Source organism: Haliotis asinina, chromosome 1, assembly GCF_037392515.1.
Source record: "Haliotis asinina isolate JCU_RB_2024 chromosome 1, JCU_Hal_asi_v2, whole genome shotgun sequence".
NCBI lineage: Eukaryota > Metazoa > Mollusca > Gastropoda > Lepetellida > Haliotidae > Haliotis > Haliotis asinina.
This window is the reverse complement of record NC_090280.1, coordinates 41117227-41141264: the sequence shown is the minus strand read 5'-3', so window position 1 is coordinate 41141264 and position 24038 is coordinate 41117227. Positions and strand designations below refer to the sequence as shown.

The window sequence follows — 24038 nt, the reverse complement described above, 5'->3', positions numbered from 1 at the left end:
AAACTTGCAATACGTGCCTGAATGTGTCTTACGTGTCATAATAACAATCACAATGAGTGTGTCACAATCCTCATCATCATGTGTGTGTGTCGTAATATCTCTCAGAATGTGTGTAACATAGTACCCATCACCATGTGTGTATCATAGTACCCATCACCATGTCTGTGTCACAGTACCCACCAGCATGTGTGTGTCATGGTATCCCTCACAGTGTGTGCACCATAGTACCCATCACCATGTGTGTGTCATAATACCAAACACCATGTGTGTGTCATAGTACCAATCAGCATGTGTGTCAGAGTACCCATCACCATGTGTGTGTCATGGTATCCCTCCCAATGTGTGCGTCATAGTACCCATCAGTATGTGTGTCACAGTACCCACCAACATGTGTGTGTCATGGTATCCCTCACAATGTGTGTATCATAGTGCCCATCACCATGTGTGTGTCACAGCACCCATCACCACGTGTGCGTCATAGTACCCATCAGCACGTGTGTCACAGTACCCATAACCATGTGTGTGTCATGGTATCCCTCCCAATTTGTGTGCCATAGTACCCATCACCATGTCTGTGTCATAGTACCCATCACATGTGTGTGTCATAGTATCCATCACCATGTGTGTGTCATAATACCAATCAGCATTTGTGTGTCATAGTACCCATCAGCATGTATGTCACAGTACCCATCACCATGTGTGTGTCATGGTATCCCTCCCAATGTGTGTATCATAGTACCCAGCGTGGAGACCCCTGGTTTGATGTGAGCCTGAATATACCATGTGTGTGTCATAATCTGTCTGACATGATTTGTTTCATATGTTTCCACTACCCATATATTTCTTGTTTTTGTTGTTTAACGCCACTCAGTATTCGAGATGTATAGCGCCGGGCTTTACGTAGCAGAGAGAGTCCAGTGATCAACTCTGCGTTGGCTGGAAACTGCATGTGCTGCGACATTTTTCCCATGGGTATAGTGCCAGCATCCCACCTGACAAAGCGGGTAGAGAATGCATCTCTCTTCCTGTCGGCTTTTCCTGTGACCCGCGAAGATCCGGGTAGCACAGGTCTTCAACAACCCCTACCTGCCGTGAGAGGCGACCAACGAGATCGGGTAGTAACACTGGTATATTTGGTCGAGAGTCATCATATCCCAATTGCCTGAATCGATGCCCATTCTGTTGATGCTCGTATGAGTGATCCACACTTGATTATTTACAGTCAGCCGCCATGTAACTGCAATATTACTAAATGCGGCGTCAAACAACACACAAACCTTGATGGATCTTTGTCAACACGTACTGTTTGCCGACACGTTTATATCCTGTCTAGTGTTGTTGCAGGTCAATCAAGATATAAGCCGTTCGTGCTTGGGTGCACAGTCGCTAGACGGCCTTCACAGTGGTTCAGACACGTCACCAGCGGGTGGATCTTGTGACTCGTTTCCTTTTACAACGAATAATCGAGACCAGTTTATGATCAGATCCTCAATAATCTCTGAAGTCATGACAGGGACGGTGACACTCATCTCATGGTGGCTCTTCACCGGTAGGTTATTTGTTATGGCACAAGAATGAGTTGCGACCATGCAGGTCACTGCAATGAAGACATTTCTACAAGGAAGTATGTCGACTGCTGAGATATAGCTAACGCCCTGCTGTTAATACTGACAGTGTAGAGGGTAAACAGCTAGGTCATGATTTGTAATAAATTGTAATAGTATACAGATTTGAATGTTTGGTTGCTACGAATGTTTGCGTAAACTGAGTGCGAGCTTTTGGTCGGACACAGCTTTTCATTTGTACATGTATACTGAGTTTTCTTGACCCAGTTGTCCCGCTCTGAAACAGTTATGAATTATAGTTACAATGTATAGCATGTAGGTGATATATATCGAGTCAGTGAAGAAAAGCAAACAATATCTCAGCTAAGGAATGTGTGTAGGTAAATGATCTGTTGACTGTATTAGCCACTAAACTTATGTACATGAAACCAGAAAGGTAGACACCTGATGTTTGGAGAATATTCTACAAAAACAACAACAAAGTAGAATCTTTTGTCCCAAGGTGTCGAATGTCAACAACTCTTACTGGTGTTATCTTATTATGGAAGCAAAGATGTATCACCTAACTCAACACCAGTAGATGGATGGGTTAAATCTGGTAGTGTGTGATCCTGACAAAGTTGCGTTTCTTTTGCTGTTCAGTATATACAAAATGTACCTCCCTTGTCTGGGCATTGCACTATGTCGATTGTCACTATGATGAATGCTCAGGTGTTTATAAGAAGTTATATCATAGACGTTTTCTTTCCAGGTGTTTCATATGTGTGTGGATTAACATTAATAACAAATGATAGGACGGCAACTAAAGGACCCCACTCTGTGGATCTTCAATGTGAATATGTCTTGGCAAGAGGAGAAACACTGTTTTCAATAACCATGAGTAGGAAGAGAGCTGCAGTCCAAAGTTTCACAGACATTGCAGTGTTTAGACCAAATTCAGATTCATCACTCTATGCTCAAGGTGTCACACAGGATTTTAAAGATCGAACAACTATCATGATAGTTGGTGCTTCCACAGTCCTGCGCTTTGATCGTGTCGAGTGTGAGGATGAGGCAGCTTACAAGTGTACGGCTTCTTACCAAACAGTTGGCAGCACGCTTGAGGAAGCGGAGATGAACCTTCATTTGCTGGGTAAAAGGTGTTGATTTCCGTTTAACGCCACAGGCGCGTTTACATGACTAGAATGCCATCTAGATTCGTTGTTACTTAGCAGTTTCTGCCACGAATAGTCGGGAGGAAGAGATGAACCTTCATTTGCTGGGTAAAAGGTGATGATTTCATTTAACACCACAGGCGCGTTCACATGACTAGTATGGTATGTGGATTCGAACATGTTGTAAATGGAATCATCATTTTGAAAATCATAAACAGTCATGTAACTTGATTTAAAAGTATCAAGCGAAAATAAAATATGGTTTACAGTAAAACGCTGCCTTTGTGTCTTTGCAGCTGAACCCTTGACACCCACCATAACACTGTCTCCTCCAACTAGCACTGGCTACACGGAAGGACAGCAGGTTGAGTTCCTGTGCCAGGGAGCGGTTGGGAAACCTGCCGGACACTTCCTGTGGTTCCGTTACCGTGACAACACACCAGTGGACATCACCAGTCTGGCCAGACTAAATCCTCCTTACCCAAGTACAGGAACTTGCACCTCTGAACGAATAAGTCAGCTCATATTGAATATGGGCAGGCTAGATAATGGAATGACCATCCGATGTGCTGCAAACCACACCACACTCACAAAGCCCACAGGATTCGAGAGATGCAACTCTACATGTCGGCAAACTGACACCATCACAGTTTTCTGTAAGTAAACATACTTCACCAAATAATACACATGGGTGTAAGAATCGTGTTCTCCAGACGAGCTCAATGCCTTTTAACTGTTGCTTTGAAACCAACCAGCTGTCGTAATTTTGATGAGACTTCCCACTGTAAATGTTAATGAAAGAACGATTGTGTTACGGTTTCGAAATTGACGTGATAAGAGAATAAAACACAGACGAGTCTAAAATATTTAATAGAGCGGTGTTCGGTATTACCGAACAGCTAACACCACATCCAGCCTAATTCCTACCCTGATTTGTCACACATTACAATAATTTATACATACAACGAACCTCTCAATGTGCATCATATTCACGTGTGAAGACGAGTTAATCCCGCCTAGTAAACCTGTTTCAGGCAAATATTTGTCAGATTTTACAGTCTCTTTGCTCTGCCGAGCAGTGACGTCGGGCTTTTCCGAACACTCGTCGGGCTTTTCCGAACACTCGTGTTGGTCTATTCCGGGCTATCGTTCGGGCTGAAGACCTCTGTGACGAGTGTCGGTCATTTCGTTCATATTACATACTTTTAAGTCCATATTTTACTGGAATTTGTATAATTTAGTCCGTTCCAATAAAAAGCTGGAATAATGTTGAGTTTGGTGTTGAACATCAAACCAACCAATCAATGATTGAAACGTGCAGCTAGATCCTCCGCGATATTTTTTCACTGGACACTGTGGGTGAAAGGAATCTGTGTAGATTTGCTTTCAGTTTCAGGAAGAGTTTGTTCCGAATAAACGTCATTATGCTGTAATTTTAGAAAAAATGGAAAATAAAAAGACGACGTACTGTGTATAGTGGTGTGGTCTCACCATAATATTCAAAAGTATACTCAGTATACTGATATACCAGGTACACGTCCAATAACGGTATAGTGTAATAGTGTGACTATAACTCACATATTACACATGTATTAGAGTATACATATCGATGTAAACAAGGTCGGATATGTTATTGTTTAATGTGTTATATCAACATCCAGTTAATGATGATAACATTCTCCCGTACCCATTCAGGTAAAACAAGTCACGTATGTACCATTCAAATACAGGTAAAACACGTCAAGTATGTACCTTTTCAAATACTGCCATGAACGCATCATATGAAGTAATGTTGCCGGTATATGCACGCAATTTACGCATATGAGGATGAGTAAAACACACTTCACGTGATACAAAAAGGTACTGAGTAGGTGTGGTACTGAGTAACTACAGACCAGATAACAACTCTTTCATAGGTGCGTACAAAGTAGGGGTTTTCTTTTTCTCCATGGAACAAAGTTGTCATGGACGATTCTTCACATCACAGTGCCATGTACAACTTTAAAAGACACTAGTTATGGCCACCCCAACCAAAGTTAGGCCACGACGCTGGGGATTATGGGGACTTACGGACACCAGTTATTGATAAATACAAAACTCCTTTCAGTATTGATCTTAACCACCTGGTTGGAAATTTCTTGATTGGCATTAATGACTGTACTATATTGAACCGTGAAAAATACTAGTATGTGATAGAGCAATGTGAAAGAACTACAAACTATGCATCAGACAATATCGAGTCTGCTGAAAGAATTGTGGTCAGTCAAGCTAGGTAAACGGGTAGCATGTTAACAAACCCCCGCCCATAAAAACAAAAACAAAACAAACAAAAGAAAAACAAAAAAAAACAAACACAAACCAAAAACAAAAACAACAACAACAAACAAACAAACAAAAAACCCGAAAAAACAACACATCTGATTCAACTTACGTGTAACTCAACGATGTCAGTTAAATAATTTGATAAACTGTAGGCCCAAACAATGAAATGAAATGTTCCTTCATTTTTGTTCAGAATGTTGCAGTTTGTAGGTAAGCAGTCACTCTTCGAAACTTCAGCAGAAAAAAACTCGAAAGGAAAGTCCTTAAAATTGTGTGTTGCATTAAATTTTGACACTATCACTTGATTTTTTTTGTTGGAAATGCAGTTCTTGTATTCACTTGTAAATCATATAAGTGCCAGGCATCAAACAGGTACTCCTGAACAGTATCTCAACACTGTGCATCTGTTAATCAGGTTTTTCAAATGTAGATCACTTATAGTATCTTTATTTAATGATCTTTATTTTTATTGAGTTGGAATATATATCTGGTCGCTTTCTTATTGAAAGATTATTTCAGTGAATGTGTTGTGGCGAAAACTGAACTGTTCTGAATGCAAAGCAACTTGATCGCATATAGGCATATTATCATACAGCGTCAGTGACATTTCTATTATTTCACGTCTGGATGCAAAAACAAAAAACAAAACAAACATGGGGCATAGGAAAGATGAGTTTGCAGGAAAAATTATCTACAAGAAACCTTACTTTTAAATAGATGGTTGGGAAATATGGGAGACACAATTAACTGGCCATAGAAAGTACATGTAATGGAATTACGTGTTTCACCAGGGACAAGGGTGAAAATAATTAAATGCTCGTTGCCCGTTGCCCACAGTCAGTAATGGAGCAAAGTCTAAGGGAAACCACTCTCGTCAAAGTCGAGAAATTAACTGTCCTTGACATTCCAATGAGGTCACGGTCGAATATCTCAAACTTTTATCGACATGTTTCAACAGGCATGTTCCTGATGTAAAAGTAAGTTGTTCCGTGGACTAATTTTGGAGTTAATGTCTGATTTTTAAAAACTGGTTTGGAGACCGCAATATCTTGTACAAGAAAACCGATTCCTTTATGAAAATCGTCGTGTTTTTTTCATCAGGTTACGTTTCCGATTATTTACATACACGGGGCTGCACAATCGTGGATTCGTGTTGATCGGGCGGTACAGTCCATATATATGGCTAACAGAACGTTGAATTATGGTTTGGAATTGTGTAAACCACATAAGTAGACACGGTGTTATATTTACAATGGGGTCTTCCAGTATTGACAAAGACTGTGTTTTTTTGTTAACATGCTACCTGTTTACCTAGCTTAGTTACTCAAGCAGAGTTACCGTTTATGGCAAGCATGGGTTGCTGAAGACCTGTTCTATCCCGGACATTCACGGGTCAAATATGAATATAAAGTCTATAGTTATCGGAGTCTTGTCGATGCACTGATAACTGTGTACAAAATGCTGACACTGACAGTCAATGTAGACGAGGCCTCGGGAGCTTTGGGTCTTGGAGCGTCGATGTTAGCAGACAGACAGACGTAAATCGAAAAAAGCCCGCAGAGCTGTACATCTGAATAAACATCCCTTCTATGCCTGTCACACAGTTCCAGACCTTTCTAGCTAAAACTACGCCATAATACTACCACACAATCACACAACAACATTATAGAAAACACTGGTGTGAATCCCACAGTCTAACAACGGAGCATACCATCAACAAAGGGCAGGTAACTTTAGGCGTAGCTCCTTAATTAGCTACTAACCTACTGCTTTTTTAATGAATACGTATCGCATGTTTCAGAAATGGAAGTGGTTACTTAATGTTTTTAGTCAGCAACACAAAGAAGAGGATATTCGATGTGTGTCTTTATCCATCCAAATTAATATTAATAGCGTTGTCGTTTTTTTCCAAAATTTTAATTAAACGATTCCCTTTGGAACTGCAATGGACTTATATATGATCTTACTGGCCCATGTCGCCCTAAGACTGTAAAACCAAGCAATCAAGCAACCAACCTCAGCTTATGCTGAACAGGTGAATTACATAGCCCATGTTCAAGATGTAAGTTCAAGTCCACTCTCAGAGCTTTAAACGTTTGATATCCATAGTAAGAAAAAGTCTAATATATTAATGAGACATTTTAATTAACAAAACCACAACCACATAGCACATCCTCATAAATGTCACCGGGATACGTTTACCTAATGGATACTGTTTTCGGCGCGGTAAAACAGTCTGATAATTTGGTATCATTGGTCGATTAATTTGTGGTGAGATCAACTAGCTAAAACTGGTCTTCCGCACACGATGCTTGTCTCAAAAGGCGAGGTCTTGAGGCGGGTGGTCAGGCATTTTTCCTCTATGACACATTAAGATCCATGTTACGATTGATATTCAGCAACTCATGTTTTGTCAAAAGAAGGAGACAAACGGGATCATATGATCAGGTTCACTAACCTGCTTGATTTTGTTGTTGCATCCCAAATGTTTAGAGTTATGTTTATTCATTTAATCAGTAGATCGTCTGGTCCATATGCAGACCATATGATTATCTTGAATAATGCCAGCTGTGGCACTGGCAAACAAAACATTTAAGCTCCATGCATCGATGTCATTTATGTCTGCTTGGTTGAAGTTTAACTTATCAAAACATATCAAAATAATAACAATGGGGTTTCAGAACTGTTGAGAGAGTTTATGCTTTCAGATACATTCCGTGACAGTGACCCTGATGTTAGCTCCAACCCATCTGGAGGCACACACACCGTGGGCGACACTGTCACCCTGAAGTGTAACGCTGTTACCAACCCACCAGCGACCTACACCTGGCGAAAAGATGGAACTGTTAATTCCACATCGTCTGGCGATGAATTAATACTTTCTTATCTCCAAATTGAAGATTCGGGAACATACACATGTTTGGCCACCAATGTTGTTGGTGGTGTGACATACAATGTATCCAAGTCCCTCAACATCAATGTTGGTGAGTACGGACGATTGGATGAATATGCGACGGTAGCTTTAAGTCCAAACATGTCATGGATCATATTTTGATGTTTATTACTTGTTGAATTAACTTAGTTATTTATTTACAAATGCACATGAAATTGTAGCAGCCACTCAGTGTTAGAACCGAGGCTTTAATATACTAAACAGCAAGATAAATAGAATAGATATATCTAAAGTTGTTGTAGGAATGACTTGTATCTATATCTTTGCACAAGCATGATCATCTAAGTGTGACTGAACTAATGCATGTATTCTTCTCTGTCTGTCTCTCTCTTCACCAACACCGGCAGTTCCTACAACCACATCCCCTCCCACTACAACTGCTACAAGTGCACAAAGGCCTTCTCCTGAAAGTACTGGCGCTGTTAAACCAGGTATGTTGACCTGTTAACGGTAGTCATGTGTCAGTCACGTGACTGTCATGTCTCTTCATGTTATATCTGTCATGTGATGAGCTGTGACCTTTCACATGACACTAGTATGTGATGCACTTTGACTATACAACTGTGACCATGATTCTGTCATGTGATGTGCTGTAACTACACCTGTGCCATGTTGTGGGCAGTGCACAAAACAATCGTTAATTAGAAGTTTTACATCTTTGCACAAGCATGATCATATTTGGGTATATTAGGTCATTTATGCTTTATGCTTTATGTTTATGTGTTGAACTTACTATCCAAAGAAAAATGCTGGACTTTTATGTTCCTTTCAGTCAGCTTCAGCTTCATGATGCAACACATTGCTTATGTTGTTTATATATTATTTACAGGAAAATATGTCCACTTCACTAATATATTTTCAATCGCCATCTCTCACCCTGTCTCCCATTCTGGACAGTGAGAATGTAAATCCAACATCGTCACAGTCGTAACCTCTTGACACCAAGATTTTCGTATTACCTTGCATATTCTGTGACCGATTATTATTATGTTTTCCAGATTAAGATAGAAATGCAACAGAGAGGGTTCGGGTGATCCTGGCACAGTCAGGCTGGTGAAGCTCATCATCAGCTCAGGGCCCTCGCCCCCACTACACGCAGCCCAGACAGCGAATGGCATTTCTCTCAGGAAACACTGCTAAGTCGAACCCACCGAGAACTTTTCGGAGAATATGAAGGCTCCCCAACACTGCAGCCTTCTGCATTGCCCAGATTGTCAGAAGGGCTGTGCTCCCGGTGGAGAACCCGTGCACTCTCCTGATCTGCGCCAAGAGACCAGGAGGTACCAAACCAAGGGCACCGAGAACAATGGGGAGCCTGATGACAGTGTACTTGGGATGCAAGCGAGACATTTCAAAGGCGAGATCCTGAAAATTAAATGATATATACATAATGTCATTGGCTTTGTAAAAAAGAACAAGATCAGGTTTGTTGGTTGGAATTCGTCTTAGACTGTATATTGGCCTATTCCGGAGAAGTTTAAAAGCATCATTTTCCAGGACGCCCTGGACATGTTCAGGGTCGTACCATGGATGGATCTCGGGGTCAAAGCCACAGGCATAGCTGAGACGATAATGAAAGCAGCGAGCCATGCCATCATGTCTTTAAAGATATGCTCTTTGTGCCAAGGAAGGGCATCCACTGACGAGGTGTTGGACAGTCTCTGTAAATTCATTGCAAAGACGACATTTCATGTTCACATTTCATGATTAAGAATCACAATCTGGCGATTGCGAGTGGGAAGTGACTGGTCGTGAGCAGCGAAAACGAAGCCCTCAGATAAACATTTGAGACCAGCCGACTTCTCTCAGGCGAAGGAGTCGGTTGGATTGCTATTCACGATGCAATGGCTTCTCAGACAGCCTCTCCACAAAGGACCGACTCTAGGCAGACTTGGTAAAGGACGTCACCTGGTTTACTCCCATCGCTGTACCGTCCAGCAGCAACCTTGGCACGCTTAAAATAGCTGTGGAATTCCTTGCTGTCATCGTGAGTCTTGACGTGCATCACCAGAGGATCATCCGATAAATAAATATGTTCAAAAGTACACGATAAAATTCTGTCATGAAGAGCTTCCACATTAATCGAACCCCGACCTCCAGAATTGATTGGCATATATAAACGATTAAGAGAGGAACGAGGGTGGTGTGCTCTGTTATCATACATGATCCTTCAGGTCAGCCGGTCAAGACTCTGGATGTCTTGTTTGGTCCAATCAACTACTCCAAAGGAATAGGAGAGGACTGGCACAGCGAAAGTATTGGTAGCTTTGACCTTGTTTCGAGCATTTAACTCTGAACTCCAGATTTTCTTTAAACGAGATTTATACTCGGCCCGAAGTTTATGTTGAATCCGGGCATTCTGGAGCTTGTCTCGAACTTGCATTCCAAGATAGGTGTAGGCCTGATCTTCCACAAGATGCTCAGTAACTCCTCCCCCTTGTAACTTGACCGATCCATCATCAGTTACCTTGCCACGCTTCAAATGAAGAGTAGTACATTTGTCGAGTCCAAACGGTATGCCAATATCATTAGAAAAGGACTCGACAAGGAGAACTTGTTCTTTCAAATTGGTATCTCCTTTGGCAAGGAGCTCGATGTCATCCATGTAGACGAAATGAGTAAGAGGTGTTGGGGATCTGTGCTGAGGAGGCCCGGGATGGTAACCCTCCTCCCTATTGATCAGAAAACTCAAAGGATTTATCGACAAACAAAAATGCAAAGGACTGAAGGAGTTCCCCTGAAATATTCCCCTTCTGATTGGAATAGATTCCGAAGTCTGCACCTGACCTTGCGAGTACATGTCCTCAAATTGACTCGACCAGCAACTCAAAGACTTGAGTAAATCAAGCAGTCGCCCAGGGAGGTCAATACACTTCAGAATCCATTCGTGAGGGACAGAGTCCTATGTCTTGTTGTAGTCTATCCAGCACATGGAGAGGTTGCGGTGATACGTTTTAGCCTCTTCTAAGATCATTTTCTGTACAAGAAGTTGATCCTTGCACCCCCATCCCTTGTGAATATCAGATGTGTTATACACTATCTACTGTTTGTGTTTTCTTTTACAGTAGTTCACTGTAAATGGTGTATGTCATGGTTGTATGATCGCTTCTAGTTCTTTAGTAACAAGCAATTAAAACTTCAAACAGTGATAGTTACATAATGATGAAATCGCGCAGGTCATAAGTTAAAGTTAGAGTGTATGGCACTTACGAGTATTAGGCCCTGCATGTGAGAGACTCAGTTTACTGTAACGCCACACTTTGCTTTTTGCAACATTCCAGGATTGTTTAATATTAGGTGACTCGAAAATATTAAGATTAAAGTTCTATTTTTTCAGACAATACGGTAGTGGTAGTTGTATGTGTCGTCTTTGGTGTGTTGATGATCACTGGAACTGTGATTGGTGTGGTCATATCCATAAAAAGAAGGAACAAGAAGGCCCATGAAGGTACAGTGCAGAACGTATTTCATCATTTCCTTTATCAGGGCATACAACGCATTCCGCACATGAAGTGAAATGAAAGTAGTATAAAGCAACACTTCCAGTACATGTTGAACTTCTCCAAATAGATGCTTACATTTTAACGAAAGGTTTTATGATGATGGCGATGTGTGGCCTTGTGAATATGAGCTGGGTTCCCAAACCTTTGGTAACGTCGATTCCTTGGAAGGGTGATCGTGATTGGCAGATTGACATCGGAGACTTTCCGGGGCTGTTGCCCAGCCCTACAACGTAGGGCACTAACACGAAACGCGTCTCTGAGGTGAATTTGTTGATAAACTGTCTCTGCTCAAACCACCATTGAATGGGTACTCGGTTGGACAAGTCATGTCTGTTAGCATTTTGGGGTTCACTGGGGTAGTAATGTCTTAGTGTGTGAACCGTTATTTTGCAGAAGAGAGGCCCTATACAACGTTGCAACATAGGGTGAGTGTCCCGCATGAATATGGAGTCATAATGAGCGACACCACACGAGCAACGTGTACTTCTCCGTCCACAGGTACGTATCTCCTATTACTGTACCCTATAGTTTTACCAGAAATTATTGACAAAGTTGTTTCGTCAAACATCTAATACATCTACATACTATAGAATTTTTACTTACAAGAATATGTTGAGATATGATTGTCTTACAGTCTAAGTGTCATTTTTGTACTTTGTGAAACTCCCTTGTCCTGCAATACATGACTGAATGTGCCTAGGTAAGCTGCCGATCAAAGCGTGTAAGAGGTCGTATGACAGCGAATCAGGATATTCGACCACTTTTTTCCTCACATCCTAAATATTCCAGAGTCCTTTCTTGTTTATTCTGTCCTTTACTAGTCCCCACATTTTATCAATAGGGTTACAAGAAGACACAGTCATCAATATCCCCCGTAACGGTAAAATACTCCTCTAGACCAATCTATGAGTTTGGTAAAGAAATAGTGAACGGGTTTAGCGTTCTGCTCCGGAAAAGAGCATCACCTCCAATTTCAGTCTAAGTCACATTTTTTTGTCATAGAAAGGCAAAAAATATTTTATTAGGAATACCCAAACTACCAAAAGACACTAACGCACCACCAGATCTATGTATGTGCCAAGTCTGGTGAAGATATATTGAACGGTTTTAATGGTCTGCTCCGGAAAAGGTAAATGGGCAAGGACGGGCGGGGTACAAAAACGTGTTCCGGGGGAAGGAAAATCGGGCTGTGATGAGCCCAGTATAAAACCTGAACATTTTCTTTGGAAGGAGTTGATCATTCAAGATGTCATCATTTCGTTTCTTCGTCAGACCTCCAGGGAAAATACACAACGGCATCACTCCACGTGATGGCGTCCCATCCCACATGTGAATTTTCGGGCTACAGAATATCATTACACATGGACACACCTATGATTTAAATGTTTGCAAGAGGTATGCACTAAATATCTATACAATGAAGTGAGGCTGCAGAAGATGATATAATGTCTAAAAATACGGTACTGTAAGGAACATACAATCTCTACACTTTTTAAATGGAACATCTGAGAAGCACTCAAGTACACTTCCAAGCACGAAAGACATAAGGACATCATCATCATTAGGGCACCAGTCAACAAACGTATTCATATCAATGACAACACATAGACTGTCAAACTGATCCATTCTTTCATTCATCGTGAAAAGGCAGAACATAAGGATGTGTTTGCCAATGTCATTTGCTACTCTTCCACACTCACATTCGCCAGATTTGACTTTGTTTTGCAACTGGTGATAAGTCTCTAATTCTGTCGTGAATAGCATGAATAGCTAGTTTCCATATGTTCAGTGCTCCATTTTGTCTGATCAAGGTATATCTATTTCAATCATTTCTGACAAATATTTGTCTTTGTAGTGACTTATTCTCCACTTACATTATTGTCTCAGTGATGAAGTTTTGATGGTATGACAATGATTAATGTAGTTCTGCAGCAAGTCATGCATCTCATACTTACAGAACACAAGTACAGAACATGTTCAGCACTGCCAGGTCTCTGATTTCTTTGATTGTCTCTTTGGTGTTAAACAAGGGCGTCATATGTCGCCATTATTGTTTTCGTTGTATGCAGACGACATTATTGATTTCCTCAGAAATAGTGTAATAGATCTATTGAAAGAGGTATTTCGCAAATGACGCCATTCATGTTAGCATTTGCAGATGATATGGTGATAACGAAGAGCTCGTCCATTGGGTTGCAGAGGAGGTTAGTTAAAATAGGTGAATACTCTCATACAAGGCAACTTAAGGTTAATGTAGACAAAACTAAAATTATGGTTTTCAGGAAGCTGGAAAATTGATTAAATATGAGAAATTTTATTCTAACGGATCAGTTTTAGATGTCTCCAGCTATTAGTATCTCGGTGTTCATGTCTCCAGCAGGGATACCTGGTCGGCCGTTCTGCAGACATTTTCTCAGCAAGCCCAGCAAGTCCTTCGAACCGTAAGGTCTGGTGTTCATAACGTTGCTGATCTGCCATATAATGTTCTCTTTCACATTTTAAGACAGTGCCAATCCACCCATCACCATGCATATCACGTGTTCATGAAATGTTTTGTAAAGAGGTCTTTCTCCTTGGAAGATCCACTCCAATCTTGTGGCAAGAGGTGATCATCAGGTCGTCATTTATTAAAAGTTCATCAGTTTGCTAAAATTATCAAGTTTTGGGTTCGTGCGCCGAACCAGGTGAATAATGAATGCTTGTGACTATCAGTATCCTCTTGCTCAGAAGGGACGTAACTGTTGGAAGTCCAAGTCAAAGAAATTTATTCAACTATGATTTTGGTTACGTGTGGATCAATGAGAACGTTACATGTAACCAGGAAATTATACCACTGTTCAAAGAATGATGCATAGCTATTGATCCACAGGGAAGGATTGAACAGGTCGGACTTTATCCTAGACTTGAATTATATTCAAAAATTATGTTTTAAATTCTAAGAATACTTATCTCCTGTTAAGGTGCCTGTATACCGTATAGCAATATGAAAATTTCGTTGTTCTAACAGTGTAATACTTGAAGAAGGACGAAAGTTTAACATCCCTCGCCTAAAAAGATTATGTTCATTATGTATCAAACCTTAAACCTTATGTTTAATCCGCTTTGTATAGTTTGTCATTTTAATGGTTCTCTGAAAAACTCTATTTTACCAGTATACTCCACTTCCTATCCATCATTGGACATGTATATCACCTATTACCATCTACAAAAATCGATGTCATTAACATTCTTGCACGACTTGTATTTTTGGCATGGAAAAACGGTTTTTAAAAAAGTGTAACATGTAACAATCTTGTCGCTCCATGTCAGTACAATTGGTCTGTCTGGTTTGCATATTGGACCCGCGGTCCCCTTACAGAAATAAACATCTCCCTCGCTCTTAATAAATCGAAGCACGTTGTAGAGTGGGAATTCTTACATTTAGTTTTGTCAGAGTCATCACTTTGATATTGGTCAAGACAGTATGTTTTATCTGAAATCCAAGTCCATGAGCATCATCAGATTCGTTAACGCATAAATCTGACATGGGCGGATTCTCAAAATGGTGAATGGTGGGTGTCTCTGTGTTCCGAACGCCCTGAACCTGACACCTCCGGTCTCCTGGATCCGCCAATAGTTTCGAAACATTGAACAGATGTCCTGTAGTATTCTTCCTAAATGTCAACTTTGACGGTCTTTGAAATATCAGTTAGTTTGTCGTCGTTTCGGAATATTCGCTTTGCCTCTCTGTGTTTGACATAATGTTCATCACTGGGAACGTGCGACTTTCCAGATTTCGCACTGCTGTCGTCGACATTGTCCCATCTGCGTGTGTAGAGGGTTAAGACTGTCCAGTATGGTTTCAGTATGGTGTCCGTATGATACTTCGATACTGGGATACTGAGTGGATGAAGTGACTGTAATATTGAATGAGTTGATATACCCCTCAAGAGATCCATAATGAGATCTGTCGAGAGTAGTGTTCCTGAAGTATTTCTCGGTTTCATACAAGTTTATCATCAGATCCACCTCGCTGGCTTTCCTTCACTGCAGTTTATCACCGTGGAAGCGCTTATCTGGGTTGTCAGAGTTTTAACCGTTATAGTTAAGACTAATGTCTATTATGTATCCCATCACATTTGATACACACTCTATGTTCATGAGTACATAGTCAGTCATGAGTACATAGTCAGTCATGAGTACATAGTCAGTCATGAGTACATAGTCAGTCATGAGTACATAGTCAATCACGGTGCTTGGTGACATTTAGTGGTGACAACGTAGAGATATTGGTCGTCAGTAGTAACAGATAGAAGATGTCATTCTTGTAGATATCTTTTAAGGTATTTGGCACGTCTCTTCCGATTATTGACACAGGGTCTGATATCAGCATTAAAGTCTCCCAACAGAATAGTATTACCATCACTTGAATGCTTGTCACAGAGAGTCATAGAATAGCCATTGCGTCTTAGCATTCAGCATCTAGTGCATTTGGTGAGAGTAAGTAATTTCCAAAAAGGGTGTGTCCAGAGGCTTAATGTTATACGAGTGTTATTTCATAATAAACATAGCTAAATTTCCCGTTCCTCTTGAGTTAACTTCGAATTGCGAACTTTCGTAATCAACATCAGAGTTAAAGTCCATATCAGTTCGTTATATCAGTTGAGAGATAACTTCTAAAGGCCATGTCTCACATACAATGAACTTTCTTTCACATGTATCTTTGTCACATTCCAAAGGCATTTCACCGCGTTCAGTAAGAATAGCATAGTCAGCCTGATCAGGGGTTTGCGTTGGATAGATGTGCTTAGATGAGGCCATTTCAAAAGCACTTTACTCCGTTAAACTAGATTCACAAAGTCCAGATGTATTTTTTCTTTGCGAAATAAGCACTTCATATTCATACATGTGTGAGAATGCACTTTGTTAGAAATAAAATTAATAATAAATACATTCAACTTTTTGTTTATTTATTGTTTGTTTATTTTGGTATTTATCAAATATTATGTGTCATTATGAACCGTTATTTTGCAGAAGAGAGGCCCTATACAACACTGCAACATGAAGCGAGTGTCCCTCATGAATATGGAATCATAAGGAAAGACACCACACAGGCAACGTGTACTTCCCCGTCAACAGGTACGTATCTCCTATTATTGTAAGTGCATAGCATCCTATAGTTTTACCAGAAATTATTGGGAAACTTGTTTCGACAAATATCTAATACGTGTATATAAACTATAGAAGTTTTACTTACATGAATGTGTTGATATATGATTTGGTACAGTCTAAGCGTCATTGTTGTTTGTTGTGAAACTTGCAGTACGTGCTTGAATGTGCCTAGGCAAGCTACTGATCAAAGTTTGTAGGAATTTGTGTGACAGTGTATCCCGACATTCGACTACTTCTTTCTTCTTATCGTAAATATTTTACACTTCTCTTTGGTACATTCTGTCCTCCATTAGTCCCTACACTTTATCAGCATGGTTGAGATGAGGGCTGTGATTGGTCAAGTATAAAACCAGAACAAGTTCGTCCGATAACCACCGTTTTGTGTAGTCCTCAGTAAGTTATGGGTCGTTATCATGCTGGGAAATTCAATTATCTTCATACAATGTTCCGGTGATCATTTAAGATGTCAACACACCGTTCCTCTGTCACACTTCCAGTGAAAATACACAACGGCGTCACTTTACGTGATAGTGTCCCACCCCACATGTGAATTTTCGGGCCATGTTTTGGGCGTTGGTAGATAGCTATATTTTGTTCAGATTTGAAAACAGTTCGGAAAGAGCCATAAAGAACATTGATCAGAAAAGAAAATCTTATCCCAATCTTGGTTTTCGTCCATTAATTGCGCAGAAATTCCGCTTTTTACACCCAGTATTTACAAGTCTTCGTAAATCGTGTTTTAGGGTTTCATTCCTCCACTAATCAGCCCATTTCTCTCATATTCTCAACTCCCAACACATGACCCTTATACCAACTCCTAACTGAATATCCTTCAAAGTTCTGTATACTGTAGACAGTGGATTGTCATGTCTACGAGCCCTCTTTTGCATTAGTCACATTCAGCTTTTGAAATAAACGCCGGCCCGGAGGCCCATGGCCAGCGCCAGTTGATAGTGTGTCGGGGCGGCAGTTTAAAAAATGTGCAGGCCTTTATGACCTTCAGTCAATTATGGGTCAATTTTTCATCTGGAATGTTTCGCCTTTTTGGTTTATTAACGTTCGAGAATCATCCACGATCCATCATGCTACGATGATTTACACTCTGGCGTAGGAATGCCAACACCAGTTTAACAAATAAAAACTCCTCTGTGTGCTATAGGCTTCGCTTCATCTTGTGGAGTCAGTGTGAAATTGTGTACAATGTACTCTACTTTGTTTTTTTTGTTTGTTTGTGTTTAACCAAATGGGGCTGCAGATTTCATTCAGGGCAGGTAGATCTTAAAGCCTGACCTGGCCTGGACTGACATAGCAACAGGCCCTGATAGCCAGCTGGTAAATTAAAGTATTGCGAACACTGGTCACATCCCTTTCAAAATCATATGGAACTAGCTTCTTTTCACTTCATTTGTTAAACCTGTCATGTCCTCGTCGAAAGCAGACTGCTTTTTCAGGGGAGATAACTGTTGATGTAGTAAGGCTTATTTGAAAGCCATCAGCAACATTCCAGAAATGTGGCGGCGGTACATACATACATGTACATCATGCATGTACATCATACATGTACATCACATATACATTGCATTCTAAAAGACGATTCCCCTTTCTTTCAGATGGACCAATTTATGACGGCTGACTCACAAACTAAAACCATTGATACACTGGAACTTTAATATGTCCTTTCTATGTACCTACTACGGCAACGAAGTGTGTAGATGATATTTTGAAGATTTGTTTTGTAAACTTGTCAGCTTCCGGTATGGATTTGGTGACAGTAGAGAAACATTCAGTAAATGTTCATGAAGATAGGAGTACATACATGTTCGGTTAGCAGACTAACTCATTTTTACTACTGCTGTATCATGTGTTTCATGGGGACTTAAATAGCTTTGCTACCTGCATCGACACACTTAACAGATTGAAGTAAACTATACACAAGTATGTGCGGTAAAAGCCCTTGATATTGTAGTTACCTGTAGTCTACGTTAGAATGCAGATGATAACAGGTCCAAAATATTTCGGGAGGTTAGTGCCTGTGTTACTTTAGCGTAAATGCTTAAACGAAAGGGCAGTATGACAAAAGTCTGAGAAAATGATATATGAGCATCAAAATCTTTGATAAGATATTTGATATAGACCGTAAAGAACCAGACAGAGATAACACAGCCCTGTCCAACTCCTTGCTTCACTGAAACAGTTCTGATTGACATGCTGAGTGTGAGACGTAGGACTGCATAGACGAGTACATATGACGTAACAGACGCCTGATGTAACGAGATCGTGTAACTTAGCAAACATTCCATTTCATATAATTCTGGTAAAGGCTTTCGTGTTATCCAGGAAGGCAGGGAGGACAGATTTTCTGTCTGTGTAGGAGGCAAGATTGTCCAAAAGACTAAAGCATGGTGTCTCAGCTCCAAAACGGTTTCGTGCTAACCCATGTTTCGATTCTGTTAAGCAGGAGGCGTTCAAAAGGTTTGCATAGTACTGGCGTCAGGGTTGAGCGTCCTGTAATTAAGCGGGTCCGTTTTAGTTTTGCTCTGGCCTTCGTGTTTTGGTTGGGTTTTACCGATATGATAGGACGAGGCTACACAATCGAATTTTATCATGTCATTAAACATGATTGACAGAGGTGAATAAAGAGTGATCTACCTGCATGATTGAAATGTTCTTTGGTAATTTCATTTTGTCCGGGGGAGATTTTACCTGTATGTCGTGAATTTACAGCAGTCCATATCTCACTACTTGTCACTAGATTCGTTAGCGCATAAATCTGACATGGGTAAATTCTCAAAATGGTGGAATGGTGGGTGTCTATGTGTTCCGACACCTCCGGTCTCCTGGATCCGCCAATAGTTTCCAAACATTGAACAGATGTCCTGTAGTATTCTTCCTAAATGTCAGCTTTGACGGTCTTTGAATAATCAGTTAGTTTGTCGTCGTTTCGGAATATTCGCTTTGCCTCTCTGTGTTTGACATAATGTTCATCACTGGGAACGTGCAACTTTCCAGATTTCGCACTGCTGTCGTCGACATTGTCTCATCTGCGTGTGTAGAGGGTTAAGACTGTCCAGTAGTGTTTCAGTATGGTGTCCGTATGATACTTCGATGCTGGGATACTGAGTGGATGAAGTGACTGTAATATTGAAGGAGTTGATGTACCCCTCAAGAGATCCATAATGAGATCTGTCGAGAGTAGTGTTCCTGAAGTATTTCTCGGTTTCATACAAGTTTATCATCAGATCCACCTCGCTGGCTTTCCTTCACTGCAGTTTATCACCGTGGAAGCGCTTATCTGGGTTGTCAGAGTTGTTAACGTTATAGTTAAGACTAATGTCTATTATGTATCCCATCACATTTGATACACACTCTATGTTCATGAGTACATAGTCAGTCATGAGTACATAGTCAGTCATGAGTACATAGTCAATCACGGTGCTTGGTGACATTTAGTGGTGACAACGTAGAGATATTGGTCGTCAGTAGTAACAGAGAGAAGATGTCATTCTTGTAGATATCTTTTAAGGTATTTGGCACGTCTCTTCCGATTATTGACACAGGGTCTGATATCAGCATTAAAGTCTCCCAACAGAATAGTATTACCATCACTTGAATGCTTGTCACAGAGAGTCATAGAATAGGCCATTGCGTCTTAGCATTCAGCATCTAGTGCATTAGGTGAGGGTAAGTAATTTCCAAAAAAGGTGTGTCCAGAGGCTTAATGTTATACGAGTGTTATTTCATAATAAACATAGCTAAATTTCCCGTTCCTCTTGAGTTAACTTCGAATTGCGAACTTTCGTAATCAACATCGGAGTTAAAGTTCATATCAGTTAGTTATATCAGTTGAGAGATAACTTCTAAAGGCCATGTCTCACATACAATGAACTTTTTTCACATGTATCTTTGCCACATTCCAAAGGCATTTCACCGCGTTCAGTAAGAATAGCATAGTCAGCCTGATCAGGGGTTTGCGTTGGATAGATGTGCTTAGATGAGGCCATTTCAAAAGCACTTTACTCCGTTAAACGAGATTCACAAAGTCTAGATGTATTTTTTCTTTGCGAAATAAGCACCTCATATTCATACATGTGTGAGAATGCACTTTGTTAGAAATAAAATTAATAATAAATACATTCAACTTTTTGTTTATTTATTGTTTGTTTATTTTGGTATTTATCAAATATTATGTGTCATTATGAACCGTTATTTTGCAGAAGAGAGGCCCTATACAACATTGCAACATGAAGCGAGTGTCCCTCATGAATATGGAGTCATAAGGAAAGACACCACACAGGCAACGTGTACTTCCCCGTCAACAGGTACGTATCTCCTATTATTGTAAGTGCATAGCATCCTATAGTTTTACCAGAAATTATTGGGAAACTTGTTTCGACAAATATCTAATACGTGTATATAAACTATAGAAGTTTTACTTACATGAATGTGTTGATATATGATTTGGTACAGTCTAAGCGTCATTGTTGTTTGTTGTGAAACTTGCAGTACGTGCTTGATTGTGCCTAGGCAAGCTACTGATCAAAGTTTGTAGGAATTTGTGTGACAGTGTATCCCGACATTCGACTACTTCTTTCTTCTTATCGTAAATATTTTACACTTCTCTTTGGTACATTCTGTCCTCCATTAGTCCCTACACTTTATCAGCATGGTTGAGATGAGGGCTGTGATTGGTCAAGTATAAAACCAGAACATTTTCGTCCGATAACCACCGTTTTGTGTAGTCCTCAGTAAGTTATGGGTCGTTATCATGCTGGGAAATTCAATTATCTTCATACAATGTTCCGGTGATCATTTAAGATGTCAACACACCGTTCCTCTGTCAAACTTCCAGTGAAAATACACAACGGCGTCACTTTACGTGATAGTGTCCCACCCCACATGTGAATTTTCGGGCCACGTTTTGGGCGTTGGTAGATAGCTATATTTTGTTCAGATTTGAAAACAGTTCGGAAAGAGCCATAAAGAACATTGATCAGAAAAGAAAATCTTATCCCAATCTTGGTTTTCGTTCATTAATTGCGCAGAAATTCCGCTTTTTACACCCAGTATTTACAAGTCTTCGTAAATCGTGTTTTAGGGTTTCATTCCCATTTCTCTCATATTCTCAACTCCCAACACATGACCCTTATACCAACTCCTAACTGAATATCCTTCAAAGTTCTGTATACTGTAGACAGTGGATTGTCATGTCTACGAGCCCTCTTTTGCATTAGTCACATTCAACTTTCGAAATAAACGCCGGCCCGGAGGCCCATTGCCAGCGCCAGTTGATAGTGTGTCGGGGCGGCAGTTTAAAAAATGTGCAGGCCTTTATGACCTTCAGTCAATTATCGGTCAATTTTTCATCTGGAATGTTTCGCCTTTTTTGTTTATTAACGTTCGAGAATCATCCACGATCCATCATGCTACGATGATTTACACTCTGGCGTAGGAATGCCAACACCAGTTTAACAAATAAAAACTCCTCTGTGTGCTATAGGCTTCGCTTCATCTTGTGGAGTCAGTGTGAAATTGTGTACAATGTACTCTACTTTGGTTTTTTTGTTTGTTTGTGTTTAACCAAATGGGGCTGCAGATTTCATTCAGGGCAGGTAGATCTTAAAGCCTGGCCTGGCCTGGACTGACATAGCAACAGGTCCTGATAGCCAGCTGGTAAATTAAAGTATTGCGAACACTGGTCACATTCCTTTCAAAATCATATGGAACTAGCTTCTTTTCACTTCATTTGTTAAACCTGTCATGTCCTCGTCGAAAGCGACCCGTGAAGGTCCCGGGGTAGAATAGGCCTTCAGCAACCCATGCTTGCCATAACAGGTGACTATGCTTGTCGTAAGAGGCGACTAACGGGATCGGGTGGTCAGACTAGCTGACTTGGTTGACACATGTCATCGGTTCCCAATTGCGCAGATCGATGCTCATGTTGTTGATCACTGGATTGTCTGGTCCAGACTCGATTATTTACAGACCGTCGCCATATAGCTGGAATATTGCTAAGTGCGACGTAAAACTAAACTCACTCACTCACTCACTCGTCGAAAGCAGACTGCTTTTTCATGGGAGATAACTGTTGATGTAGTAAGGCTTATTTGAAAGCCATCAGCAACATTCCAGAAATGTGGCGGCGGTACATACATACATGTACATCATGCATGTACATCATACATGTACATCACATATACATTGCATTCTAAAAGACGATTCCCCTTTCTTTCAGATGGACCAATTTATGACGGCTGACTCACAAACTAAAACCATTGATACACTGGAACTTTAATATGTCCTTTCTATGTACCTACTACGGCAACGAAGTGTGTAGATGATATTTTGAAGATTTGTTTTGTAAACTTGTCAGCTTCCGGTATGGATTTGGTGACAGTAGAGAAACATTCAGTAAATGTACATGAAGATAGGAGTACATACATGTTCGGTTAGCAGACTAACACATTTTACTGCTGTATCATGTGTTTCATGGGGACTTAAATAGCTTTGCTACCTGCATCGACACACTTAACAGATTGAAGTAAACTATACACAAAGATGTTGACTTGATATTGTAGTTACCTATAGTCTACGTTAGAGTGCAGATGATAACAGGTCCCATATATTTCCGTAGGTTAGTGCCTGTGTTACTTTAGCGTAAATGCTTAAACGAAAGGGCAGTATGACAAAAGTCTGAGAAAATTATATATCAACGGCTTTGGTTTGATACATTTCGTTGCACAAAAACATTTTGAATTTTACACCATCAAATTAATGTTTTTTTCGGCGTTTCGTGGGAAATGTACGCACAACAAAGGGTTTATTTCACATGAATCGCAGCAAGACTACAATTATTGCGATTAATCGACAATTTCTATGACACGTTTTGAAAAGCTAGAAACCCACACATCTCCACACTCTCCTAGCAGAATAATATGCAATATGCAAAAATTACCTTGATTTATTGTGTTCCTATAATGTAATATTACTAATCAGATTATCCATAATCAGTTTGTGATTACTGTACACTTCTATGGTGATTGTGACTTGAATGTGTGTGTGTGTGTGTGTATGTGTGTGTGTGTGTGTGTGTGTTCAAAATAAAAAAAATATATAAAAGAAACGAACGAAATTTCAAAATTTGCACATATCCCTAACTATGTTTGTCCATTATAACATGTTATGTGCACGAATATAATAATTCTGTTTGTTTCCGAAGTCTTTAAATTGAGGAAAATAAACCCAAATCTACTTCAAACATGGGCTGACTACCCGCCTTCACCGCATGTAGAATGCAACGTCACAGAAGAACCGTGACGTCATGGCATTGTTGACGACACGTCACCATGACAAAGTGATATTTTGCTCTAGGGCATCGTTTAAAAAATATGAA

General features: G+C 40.3%; 1 protein-coding gene across 4 annotated transcripts; it reads left to right on the top strand.

Annotated features, from left to right (window-relative positions):
* The first annotated feature begins 1059 nt into the window (after window positions 1-1059).
* LOC137278890 (cell adhesion molecule 2-like) lies at window positions 1060-24038 on the top strand. 4 transcript variants are annotated; one of them, XM_067811390.1, is made up of 10 exons: window positions 1060-1549; window positions 2317-2697; window positions 3016-3375; window positions 7750-8025; window positions 8342-8425; window positions 11332-11442; window positions 11891-11995; window positions 16511-16615; window positions 20863-20967; window positions 22881-24038. In XM_067811390.1, the coding sequence occupies exons 1-10, from the start codon at window positions 1282-1284 to the stop codon at window positions 22901-22903; spliced, it is 1818 nt and encodes a 605-aa protein (XP_067667491.1). In that variant the 5' UTR covers window positions 1060-1281; the 3' UTR covers window positions 22904-24038. The 4 variants fall into 4 exon arrangements, with proteins under 4 accessions (XP_067667491.1, XP_067667493.1, XP_067667500.1 ...); XM_067811399.1 differs by lacking the exons at window positions 20863-20967; window positions 22881-24038 and adding exons at window positions 13656-13701; window positions 13875-13943 and having other exon boundaries at window positions 1406-1549; window positions 16511-16604; XM_067811392.1 differs by lacking the exons at window positions 20863-20967; window positions 22881-24038 and adding an exon at window positions 18259-18458.

What these genes read in the sequence shown, in the direction of transcription:
- LOC137278890 (XM_067811390.1), top strand. Translation starts at nt 1,282, where the DNA reads ATGGATCTTTGTCAACACGTACTGTTTGCCGACACGTTTATATCCTGT. An exon ending in CTCATGGTGGCTCTTCACCG is followed by an intron (nt 1,550 to 2,316) that starts GTAGGTTATTTG and finishes TTTTCTTTCCAG; the next exon opens with GTGTTTCATATGTGTGTGGA. An exon ending in GATGAACCTTCATTTGCTGG is followed by an intron (nt 2,698 to 3,015) that starts GTAAAAGGTGTT and finishes GTGTCTTTGCAG; the next exon opens with CTGAACCCTTGACACCCACC.